At 37.1% G+C, this 12,749-nt stretch overlaps 1 protein-coding gene across 7 annotated transcripts in view; it reads right to left on the bottom strand.

The window, feature by feature from the left end:
• PEX5L (peroxisomal biogenesis factor 5 like) overlaps positions 1-12,749 on the bottom strand; it is a 198,905-nt gene that overhangs the window by 86,898 nt on the left and 99,258 nt on the right. For 4 of the 7 annotated variants that reach the window (XM_062177741.1, XM_062177757.1, XM_062177778.1 and 1 more), the window contains 2 exons: positions 12,140-12,244; positions 3,042-3,153 (listed from right to left, as the gene is read on the bottom strand). In XM_062177741.1, coding sequence (XP_062033725.1) covers positions 3,042-3,153; positions 12,140-12,244 — 217 coding nt within the window. The remainder of the gene's footprint in view (positions 1-3,041; positions 3,154-12,139; positions 12,245-12,749) is intronic. The other 3 variants (XM_062177749.1, XM_062177773.1, XM_062177765.1) reach the window with 1 other exon arrangement.

Genomic DNA, 12,749 nt, shown 5'->3' with positions numbered 1-12,749 from the left:
TATGAAAAAACTGCATGGATTTCAAATTTTTTTGCAACAAAATAAACTTGTCTTTGAATTCTATTTTTCTATGAACTCTTGAAGTACTCATACATAGGAACTGTATTCCTTAAAAATGTAAAAAATGTTTCTGCCTTGAGATATGCTTTTTTTAAAAAGAGAGAGAGTGAGAGAGGGAGAGAGAGAGGGCACTCCCATCCACTGGTCCACTACCCAAATGCTTGCAGTGACTGAGGGGCCAGGCCAAAGCTGGGAGCCAAGAACTCAATACAGGCCTTCCATCCTGATGACTGGGACCCAACCACTTGAGCCAACACCTGATGCCTCCCAGGGTCTGCATTAGCAGGAATCCAGAATCAGGAGTTGGAGCCAGCATTTGAACACAGGTACTCTGTTGGCATCTTAACTGCTACACCAAATACCTGCCCTGAGAAATATTTTTAAGATGAAACAAAAAAAGATTAAACAAGAGTCTTTAGGATTAAAATTCATGTGAATTAGATGCAGTGAATACTAAGGCTGAGAACAATAAGTCTACTCTCAGCACACCATTTTCCCAGACCCCCTACTTTGGAGGGTTCTTTTTGTTTTTGTTTTAAAGATTTTTAAAAAAATATTTAAAAAATTATTTATTTATTTGAAAGTCAGAGTTAAAGAGAAAGGAAAGACAAAGAGAGAGAGAGAAAGATTTTGTATTCACTGATTCATTCCCCAAAAAGCCACAATGGCCAGGGTTGGACCAGGCCAAAGTCAGGAGCCAGGAGATTCTTTTGGGTCTCCCACGTGGGTGCAGAAGCCCAGGGACTTGGGCCTTCTTCCACTGCTTTCCCAGGCACATTAGCAGAGAGCTGGATTGGAAATGGAGCAACCAGGACTCAAACCAGTGCGCATATAGGATGCCAGTGCTGCATGTGGCAGCTTAACCTGCTGCACCACAGTGCCGGCCCCCAGAGGGTTCTTTAGGGTGATTTTTGAACCCCTTCCCTGCTCTTAAATTTTCATATGGAAGTCCTAATTCCCAGTACCTCACAACATGGCCTTACTTGGAAATAGCAGCATTGTAGGTGTAATTAAAGATGAGGTCATACTGGAGATCTCCACTCTGACTAGTGGCCTCCCAGAAAGGAGAAGTTTGGACACAGACATGCTCATAGGGTGATGCACACAGAGCAAACCCTCAGAGAAGATTGGGTTTTGCTGCCAGAAGCTAACAAACTACCAGAGATCATGTCAGAGGCCTGAAACAGGTCTCCCCAAGCACTGTCAGAGTGAAACTGGCCCTGCTGACACCTTGATATTGGGTTTGCAGCCTCCAGAACTGTGTGACAATAAATTTCTGTGTTTAATCTACATTGTCACAGCAGCCGTAGGTACTGGGATTGCAAGAACTTACACATTCCTTTTTTTTTCCTCCAGATATTTCATAAGTTTCTTTTTATTTGTTAGAAAATCACAGTGACAAGTAGCTTTGCAGTCAAACCTCATGCTGCTCTCTCAGTGTGGGCCTGCACTTTAGTGACTTAGTTTTTCCATCAGTGAGAATTGGAAAGTGAAGCCCAGCTCCTCAGCGCATCCCAATCTCTTAGATTTGCCTGCGGATAGAAACACAAGGCTCTGTTTCCTGGGGCAGCTCTGCAGTTTTCCAAGGCTGAGCTCAGTTTCATGGATCAGGAGTATGTGTCTGACCTGATTGTATCTGAACTTGTTCACTGTTCTGCTTAGAATGTACAACCTTGATTACTCAACGTGAGAGTAAAATATAGAGAATGATTGCTTTGGTGTGATATGAAAAAAATTGGAACAGTTGAAAAGGAAAGTGTAAAGAATATGGTTTTTACCTGAAATATCCAATGGAAACAGTCACATCAGTTACAATTTATGTGTACTAAGCACTTTCATAAATTGCTTCATTTAATCTTTGTAGGTAACTAATAGATATAGATGTTGACATTAGTAGGCAGATGGAGAAACTGGAGCTTAAACAACTTGCTCATAGACACAAGCTTGCATTTGAACTACTGGAGTTTGACCCCAGAATTCAGACTGTACTCCCACATAAAGTGCCTCTATCTCATGCTAGTTACTCTTGTTGTAATTTTCAGCACTGTGGAAAAGTCACAATTGCCTTCTCTTTGTGATTTTTGTCACTTACTTAGAAGTAAAATGAAAATTTGCAAGCCCACAGCAAGATGAGGTCATGATGGCATAAGGGAATGAACTGAACAAGACAGTATGTGATTACCTTCTTTTTCCATTAAATTCTAGTCTGCACATCCAATATAACCTTTGTTCTTTGTTTCTGAACATCATTTTAGAAATTCTTATTTGAAAAACATGCTTTTGAATGTGAATGTTGACTAAGTGAAATCAATGGATAAAGGCAGCCTGTGCTGGAGAAGTGTCATGCACGCCAGTGGCGTCCTGCACTCGCTCACTGGGTTGATCCTGCTTGAGGGCCTTCCTGCATGGGCCATGGCACTGAGCAGCTGATCATCACCATAGGAGTATTTTTACCTCTAGAAGAATGTTCAAGTCAGCAGTAAGATGGAGAAAGTAACACATTTACATGGCAGAATAAAACTGACCCTGTCTATCTTTAAGCTGTAGGACATTGTCATTTAAATCCACTTGAAAAAACAGATACATTTTTATTTTACTGAACTTCTTTTATATAGCATATTTCCTGAAATAACTTAGCCATCAGCCAGAACTCGAACAACCTTACTCTGAAATAGGTGCTTTTGTGTTAAAGATTTCTTAATGTGATATGGCTTGAGATATTAACAAGTAAATATGAAAATATGCATGGAAAAGTGATTCATTGCTCATAGTCATATTCTTACGTTCAGCAGAATTGATTTGGTAATATGCATGGCAATTTCTTATATAAGGAAAAATTATTTATAGGTGTACGCAGAATAGTATGTTTTCTAAAGTTTCAATTGGTTGCAAAAATCATTCTCCACTTAAAATGCCTTAAGGAGAAACATGTGCTTTGACGTCAACTCTCCTTGAGGAACAGTTAGAAGTGAAGGAATTACCGGCTGTATTGGATGTTACTGGTCTTGCTATTGCCTCCGATTTGGTTTCACACAGAAAGTCATCGATGGAGGGGCTCAGGAGGGGCCTGCTCTCTTGCTGCTCATTCACCAGCTGAGAACAAATGAACACAGGTGTCAGAGGGTTTTGTTAACCTGCAGAATCAGATGGGTTAAAATGCAGCCTTGCAACAAAATGAGAATAGCAAGCCTATCAAAATAAACACATACATAAATAAATCATGGGGAGGGGCAAGAAAGAAAAAAGTACCAAGGAGTGGGAATGAGCCTTTTAGCACTGTCAACATATTTGTGATGCAGCCAACCTCAATTCTTAAAGCCCAAGCCTTTCCCTCCCCTCCTGGAATTTATAATTACCTTGTAATTCCATTATGTAGAAAATGATACCTACTGAATTATAGTCGCTAAGGGCCAATCTCATTCCTCACTTGGCCAAAAAACTCCTAAGACCCAGAACAGTGACTTCAGACTCTGAGGTGGCAGGTTCTGGTAAAGACTGCTCAGGCATTGTTTATGTGGTGAGCCGGTGCAAGCACATGGATCTATCTGTGGTTTAACACTTGCCTTTTCTTGCTCTCTCAGAAAACTCAAGTCACCTAAAACCCACCCTCTACGTTTCTTGGAATGCTTTTGTAGTGCATAACATCTATTATCTTGGAAGAGTAGAAAACATCATTACATGAACTCTGCAGGTACCTAGTAAATACGTCTGTGGAAACCTATGTGTGAAATAGATTCCTGTAAATTCAATCTTATTTTCCCTAAGCTTACTCTCTAATTTCAGCAAGCTTTCAGATTCATTTTTAGTGGGTCTCTGATTTCCAGTGGCAGCCAACTATTTAGTTATTCTGTACTTCTTTGAATCCAGATTTGTTCAAATTACGTTTCTATGGTTAAGAGAGAAAATTTGTTTTTGATACACAATTGGTTTATTCCTAAGTTAATTGTCTTAATTCTTTGGGAGTTTCTATATTGACCTTACTTAAGATAGACATAGCCATCCAGTTTTCTATGTGTTCTAAGAAAAGGATGCGCCTCAAAATCTCCAGATTTTTAAGTACCCATTTTTAAAGTTTTATTTTAGGAGACATATAACATAACAAATGAAGTTATTTGGAGTATTGCCAAATCAAAATAATTATATAACTCTACTCACTTTCACTTCATTGTTTCTTTGGCACAGGGTCAGTGATGTAATAGGTTAGAGCTGATAGAAGATGGTAAGGAACCTAATGTTAAGTATGGAAAGACAAAATGTAATTCTATGATTTCCAGAAGAGTAACATTGAAGCATTTGGTGGGCATTCAAAAACTGGAAACCAAGAAACACACTTGGTACTTTAAGATACCCATGCTATTATTTAAACATGGATAAATGTGCGATCTCCATCAGAGTTTAAGATTTTGACATAAGTTGGCAATTTGATTTTCATTCATTCTTGCTTATAGATATTATTGAGGGATAAGTATCCTCAGTGTTCAGTGTTCAAGTTACATTGATAGATATTTCTTCAATTAGTATGAATCAAATGTTATTATATATCAAGACTCAAAGATTTTTAAGAAGAAAATCATCTAAAGTCTATTTTAGTTTTAACCTTTTTAAAGGCTATTCCCTTAACCTACAAGTAAAACTCTGAGTTCTTTTGCATTTTGTTTTGAATTTGACCACTGTTGGGTGCCACCAATTCTATTTATAATGAAATATTTTCAAATGTTGGGGGACTTTGAATCTTCCATGATTCTGAGATAAAATATAAATTCTTGTAAATGTCATGGTCTATTTGAGTTTAGTGATATTTTCTGGCATAAAAGTCACTTTTATTATCTAGAAATGTTAGTTGAAAGTGCTGATAAAGAATATGATATTCCAGAAAATGAAGAAATAGCTAAATATGAGTGAGTCTGAGTTCTTCCAAAAAAATCAGTATTTCAGAATCTTTATTTCACTGATAATTAGTTTATATACAGACTATGGACATGTAATAGTTTCCAAAGGAACTATACATTAATGTGTATTTACTGGTAAAACTTGTTCTTTTAATCACATGTGTTTACTGTAATAGCCCTTCTAATGCAGTATCTCTATGGTGACGTGATTCTAATTTCACAAACAGTACCTACATCCAGGCTGTGGCACTCTCTTGGCACTGAAGGGAGACCTCAATTTTGCCATGTTACAAGCATTCAATGAGGATGAAGGTCACCATCAAATATGGTACCACGTGATACTCACAGAATTTTATACAGGCTGTTTGCCTTTACCAAGCAGTGCCTTCTGATTACTGGCTTCTGCCTATGGGTCTTATGTTGACCCCAATGGCTAAAAGTGTCTGAGGCTCTAAACTCAAAATCACACAAAACAATGGCATCTTGAAAAGTGAATACGTATGTATTACATACTAACTATCTCTTTGATAAGCATTATTTCTCTGAGGAAAAAAATCTAATTTCATTGACAGATAACCAAGAATTTCTGAGTTCTCTTAGCTATCCCTTATCTGAGATACTTGGGGTCAGAAGTCTTTCTGATTTTGGAATTTTTTGAATTCTGGGATATTTACACACCCTTAATGAGATATTTTGGGCATGAGTCCCAAGTCTATACACAAGATTCATTTATATTTCACATATACTTTATTTTTATTTTTGACAGGCAGAGTGGACAGTGAGAGAGAGAGAGAGACAGAGAGAAAGGTCTTCCTTTGCCATTGGTTCACCCTCCAATGGCTGCCGCGGCCGGCGCACCGTGCTGATCCGAAGCCAGGAGCCAGGTGCTTCTCCTGGTCTCCCATGGGGTGCAGGGCCCAAGCACTTGGGCCATCCTCCACTGCACTCCCGGGCCATAGCAGAGAGCTGGCCTGGAAGAGGGGCAACTGGGACAGAAACCGGCTCCCCGACCGGGACTAGAACCTGGTGTGCTGGCGCCGCAAGGTGGAGGATTAGCCTGTTAAGTCACGGTGCCGGCCTCACATATACTTTTTATACATAGTTGAAAGGTAATTTTATACAATACTTGTATATTTAGTGTACTTGTGTTTTAACTATGACTTGGAACATGAGATCAGGTGTGGAATTTTATACATGTGGCTTTATCTCAGCACTCAACAAGTTTCAAATTTTGGAGCATTTCAGATTTCAGATTTTTAGATTAGGGATGCTCAACCTATGTCAATTGTTATATAGATAAATCCAAATTATATTCTGTAAGTTTTCTTACACTCTTTCTTTACTTTGGATACAGATATATATATTTCTTTAAAAAGAAAGGACTAAGAATGTATCCCTAAATCCCAACTCTGTATACTTACGAAAAGTCTTTAAGAAATTCACAGAAAATTTGCATTGTGAAAAAAACTATATATATTTTTCTCATTTTTTTTTAAATGAACTTATCTTTCAGCTCCATTTTTCCATGAACATTTTGAAGCTGCCTTGTGTGTGTATTTAGGTTAGGGTGTTAGACTGTTGTAGACACTTTTAGTTGTGAACCTTGAAAAAACTAAATTTGATCAAAGAATTCGAGACAGACAGACTTCTGTCCCCATTAATATTAAAATGGGAAAACAAAAGATAAGACATGGTTCAATGAGAGGCCTGTCTCATTTTAGGCAAGTCTGCTTGGTCAAAGATAATGGGATTTTTTTTTTTTTTTAATGTCTCCTCATTTAACCTTTAGTTGTAGTTTCTGGAGAAAGCATCGGGCGCACTCTCAGATTTACTCAGTAAGCACAGGACGAATAGCAAAGGGGAGCATATTCCAAGAGACCTTGAGGTGCTCATGACACAGGCACAGCCCCTCCTACCAGCTCCTAGTCCTCTGAGGTCTGTGTCTCTCCCACGACTGTCTTATTTTGGACCCTAGAGTTGGTACCTGGACTGACGGAATTGTCATGGCTGTCCAATTTCTCTGTCTAAGATGCTCCAGTGACTTCCTTCCACAAGTCACAGGGTAATCAACCACTTTTGGAACCATTGTGTTTTGAGCTGGAGCACAGTTTAGCATTGGGAGAGTGGCAGGGCTCACCAGTTAAGAGGAGGAAATGCCAGATGATGGTTAGTGTGGAAAGGTTACTGACACTAGACTGAAAGTTTTTTGGCTTTGATGAAGATATGGAAGATGAAATAGGAGATATGGTGAAGAAAAAGAAATTTCCTCTTATAAGCTGTGAGTTCAGAGATTATATCTTATTTATATTTATTTTCTTCACAATGTCTCAAGCACAATGTCCACATCTAAAAAGGGTTCAATACCTGACTACTGAATGAGACGATGATGGCTAAAATCGCAAACAAAAAATCTGTCTTGAGCAGTCCAATTTTAAATCGTGTCTCTGGTTGGATGAATTTAGATATGAGTATTTTAGTCAGTGGAAGTCCCATTTTAATTTTACTTGTACAGATTAGAATAGCTTTTCTTATGCTCCCTCATTTTTAAATAAGTTTGTGATTTTTTTCCTTTGGTTACATGAGAATAAATTAATCTTTAAGGTCATAAAGGAAAAATTTAAACAAAGCTCCCAAATTGCATGTCCTTTCTTCTATCCTGATTCATTAGTGGATAAGGTTTGTTGGCCTTCTCTGAGAATTACTTCCTTCAATTTGAAAGTCCTTTATGGACTTCCTTCACTTCATCCTTTGAGCACAGAGTACACTGATGCTGTAAATATAATGAAAGGTGAGTCAAAGTCTTCCAATTTTGCTTTTGGAATAACAGTTGGAGCAATTGCAATTTTGGCCTAATCAGATTATCATAGCTCAGCTAAAATAAGTCACTTCATTAATTACAAAGGTCTTTGTATCAGTTAATTTACACTTAATTTTTTTTTTTTAATTTTTTAGCCTCTTCTGCCCTCTTCTCCATCTTTGGATCAATTCAAAGACCCTTCTAATTTTGACAGATTCTTATTTCTCTTTTTTGGGACCCCATTGCAAACAGCACATTGTCTGGGATCAGTCTTCAGTGCCAGGAGGTGAGTGCTTTTTTTTTTTAATAGCACCTCCATCCCCATGCTCTAGCCAGTATCAGAATCTTTTTTTTTTTTTTTTTTTTTTTTGACAGGCAGAGTGGACAGTGAGAGAGAGACAGAGAGAAAGGTCTTCCTTTTGCCGTTGGTTCACCCTCCAATGGCCGCCGCGGTAGCGCGCTGCGGCCAGCGCACCGCGCTGATCCGATGGCAGGAGCCAGGTGCTTCTCCTGGTCTCCCATGGGGTGCAGGGCCCAAGCACTTGGGCCATCCTCCACTGCACTCCCTGGCCACAGCAGAGAGCTGGCCTGGAAGAGGGGCAACCGGGACAGGATCGGTGCCCCAACCGGGACTAGAACCCGGTGTGCCGGCGCCGCAAGGCGGAGGATTAGCCTAGTGAGCCGCGGCGCCGGCCAGTATCAGAATCTTAGTTTTATCTGCTTTTCCCTTTGCTAGACTATGATCCAATTATTTTTTTGTATCCCACAGTAACAGGATAGTTAGACATATAAGATGTGAATGCATTCATGGGGAAATAAATGGATTACCATTGTTTGCAGCATAAGTAGTACTAACCCTAAGGCAGTTGTTCTAAACAGTAATAGAAATTCAAAGAAGGCCATATTTAGTAGCCTTGAGAATGTTTTTCTCATCAAGGACATTGCTCTTTTTGATCTTCATCAGACACAAAAATTAAATAAATATTGATGTGGAAGGGATGGGAATACATTAAAAAAAAACAAAGGCCGAATTTGAAAAGTAATAAAGTCCCTTATCAGAAAGAGATCTGGAATACAGTTTTAAGACACCATGCACTAAAGGCAAAATGAATGGGACATACTTTACTAAAAAAAAAAAAAAAAAAAAAAAGAAAAGTACCCTGGAGATAGCATCAAAATGAAAATATCTGAAGTTTCTTTATGAGAAAATAATATTCCCCAAAGTCATTTCATTCTCATAATGATAATACACTTTTCCTACGATATAGGCAATGTTTTGGGACATAGTTTTCCCTTCTGTTCTCAAGCTGGACTTGTACATTTTATTGCATTTTACAGCAGTGCTGTCAATATAAGAGCCTCGTAATTTAGAATTTTCTGATAGTCATTTGTAAAAATGTGAAAAGAAACAAGTGAAATTAATTGTAATAATAATATATTTTAACTCAATATATCCAAAATATTATTGCTTCAACATGTGATCTATACAAAAAGTATTAATGTGATTAATTTACACCCAAATTTTCTTTGATTAGATCTTCTGACTCTAGTGTGTATTTTATGCTTACAACACATCTCAGTTTGGAGTTGCCACAAACGCTCCACTACAGGACACCAAATTGGACGGCACAGGCCTAGAGCAACTTTTTTCCTCAAAGATGTGATTATTCACTTATTTTTTCTTTAGCTTTTTCCTCAATGCACACTTGTTCATGTACTGTTTATGTGTTATTCTTAAGGCAGCATGAACTTGAGCTTCTATGAAGTGCTTGACTTACTCTTTCTCAGCACATTCTTTGTTCAGAATTAATAATTATGTGAAGCAGCCAGGACAACTCTGAGGGGTCCACCAATTTCTGAGTTCAGGTTATCTGGCCAACTTTTCTGCCTTGTTCAATTTGTTCGGTGTACTACAGATGACCTCAAGGGAGTATGTTTGATTTAGATCCCTCTAAAAGTTGAGCAATGTACCATGATATTCACATAATACAGAAATGCTGGAAAAAGACTAACCTGTACTTATAATCTGTGAGTGAACAGTTATTAAATAAGGGAAGGGCTCCATGTTTCAGAGATTTTTCCTGTATTTTATCTTTTATCATTTTCCCAAAGACACTACTGAGAGAGCAGCAATTAGCTTCAAACATATCTGGACTCTATGGCCTGAGCAGCTGGCATCGACATACCCATGATGAAGATGAGCATTATGTAGTACCATGTCATAAGGGCCTTTACAGGAGACACTGGACATACACTAATACACTCACACAGGAGAACGAGCAGGAATGTGGTATGGTACATGGACCAGATGCTGTGGTTGCCATGGGAAGTACTCACTTTTCAGATCATTCTGCTTCTTTTTGGCTTGTGCACGCCACTGGTGCATAGTAGGGAAGAAGCCACTTGTGTATAGTGGAAAAAGTTTATCAACTAATAAAACTGCATTTGACTGACAAATAATTGTATCACAATTGTCATTGAATTTTGTAAAATGACCAACACAACAGGTGCATTACATTTTTATGAATCTGCTCGCTGATTCATAAACTAGCCAGTATGCAACAAGAATATGATGCATCAAAGAAAGCATTATCTAATCTTCATGCAGTATTGTAACTAGTATTTCAAAACAGTTAATGCGACATTAGACAGGGATTAAAGTAGGAACTTGGTATACACAAATGTTCTGAATGTGAGAAAATGGTAATATCACAACTTCTTTTCTGAATTAAAAGATGAAAAATATCATTTTGCCTTAAATTTTAAATTCAAGCATAGATTTTCATGGTTAATTTTGATATTTGAAATGGATTACTTCAATGTACGTAGCAATGCATGGTTTTGAGGAAAATGAATTTTCAGACTGGAGCCTGTCCTAAATTGTAATATCCTGAGATGATAATGTTGGAGCACAACTGTGCCAACTGTAAATTAGGAAGGGACTTCTAAACTGATGTATATGGCTATGTGGTGAGCTCAGAACTCCAAGCAGTTCTCACCTCCCTTAGCATTCACCTGAGGGAGTGTGGACTGAATATTCCGCACATGGGATTCTGTCTCTAACTCTGTCTAACTCTGATAGGCAGAAGGTCAGTGTAAAACTGTGTATGTTTTACTGTGTAAACTGCATAAAGAATGGAGCATTTGGTAAATATCAAGCAAAAATTTTTTAAACTACAACTGTGTGTCATTGGGAAGAAGCATCTCTTCTTTATGCATTAAAAAACCCAACAATATAAAATTTATCTCAAAGTTCTGGGAATCCATAATAACTTTAAAATTATTCAATTTGATATTATATGTTATAATTGTTGTTACTTATAACATAGTATTTAGAATAAAATAAAACCACACATGTTGGCAGCAGCTGGGGATGAGATTTGCTGATATTCTAAAAATAAGTTGCTATAATTTAGCTTTTGATATAAATGCCTTTCATGAGGACTGTAAATGGACATTTTTCTAATTCTAGCTGTGTTCATATAATTGGGACTGAATCACTGCATTTACTATTGCATTATGGAAAAATGAAATGTTTAAAATAACAATCTAATCTAAATTATAAGATAAATGCAAGTAAAATATTTTCCATTTAAGAATTTAAAACTGGTAGTTCCACAGAGTGGTGATGAGTATATTATACATATTTATGTAGATTTTACAGGGTGTTTCAGAAGTCCCTGAGGACATACAGGAGTCACAGTCTCAGTGTGTCTTTGCATATAAGTGCAAATTTTTTCTGTATTTGTTACAATAAATGCTGAAAATGGCCCTTATGTGCTTGTAATAGCGATGATATTTTTGTTGTCAAGGTCACTAAGTATGAGAGAGGTCAAAATGCCATTTTCTGCATGAGGATCAGGGACTTCTGGCTCATCCCTGTAAATTAGTCATCCCCATAAATATGTATAGACATATATGTAGTATGCATAGTCACAACATAAATATATTTAACATTTAAGAAAATTTAGATACTCTACTGGCAAACTGACATATGTATACAATAAAACTTGGATTTATTCATAGTAATTTGTCTTTTGGATTGTTTCTGTTCAAATGCACCATTAGCTTAATTGTTATTTCTTTCCCAAAGTTGTTAATAAGACTCCTTTATAAAGAAGCAACATCTTTTATTTACAAGTACATGTACACTTTCTTTTTTAACTAAAGTTGAGTAATGGAAATTAATATCCAAACGAATGACTAAATGAATTTTCTTCTTTTTTTTTTTTTTAGCAATTTTGGTTTTCATTTATATTTGTATAATCATTTCATTAACACTATCTTTTAAAAAATTGGTTCCAGAGTTAATGTTTTTTTCTAGTTAAAATTCACAATGTCTGATATATTAACATATGTCAGCTTCCTACAGGAACCCTATGGGTCTGCCCACCTGTGATGTCATAGTAAGGAGGGGCTTTTCTTCAGCAGACTCCTCCCTCGGTATCTCCTTCATCACCATGGCAACAGCCTTATCTGCCGCCCTAGAGCCTTTTCCCTATAACAGTGAAATCAACAATGACTTGTGTCAGGAGAAATCTTTAACTTATTATTTATTACAAGATATTCTAATGTTTAAAGAGCAATCCAACATAAATGAAGAAGTAGGCTGCTGCAAGTGAATCTTGAGGCTTTTGGCTGAGGAGAAAACACACAAAATCTGAAAAAAGATTACTTGTGAACTTTTAGTTAGCTTCTTTTTCATCTTTACGGCTGACATATTAATTTTAACATAGTATTTTATATGTATAATATGTTTGAAGGCAATTAACATGACATGAACATACTTTTTATGAATATCAATTTAAAAACACTGTGGGTGGTCTGTTATATTCTTTTACAAATGATTACTATATAAATAATTCCTAACTTTTTTGAGTGGCAGTGAGGAGTTTGGGATAGGCACAGCGGGTTTTTGCTGGGAGTCTTTGTTGTTTTGAGTGGGTTGGGCATAAAAGAATAAAAATGTCCTAAATCTCTAAAAATTTTTCAATTGCTTGACA

This window comes from Lepus europaeus, chromosome 2, assembly GCF_033115175.1.
Source record: "Lepus europaeus isolate LE1 chromosome 2, mLepTim1.pri, whole genome shotgun sequence".
Classification (NCBI taxonomy): Eukaryota; Metazoa; Chordata; class Mammalia; order Lagomorpha; family Leporidae; genus Lepus; species Lepus europaeus.
This window is presented reverse-complemented; position numbering and strand designations above follow the sequence as displayed.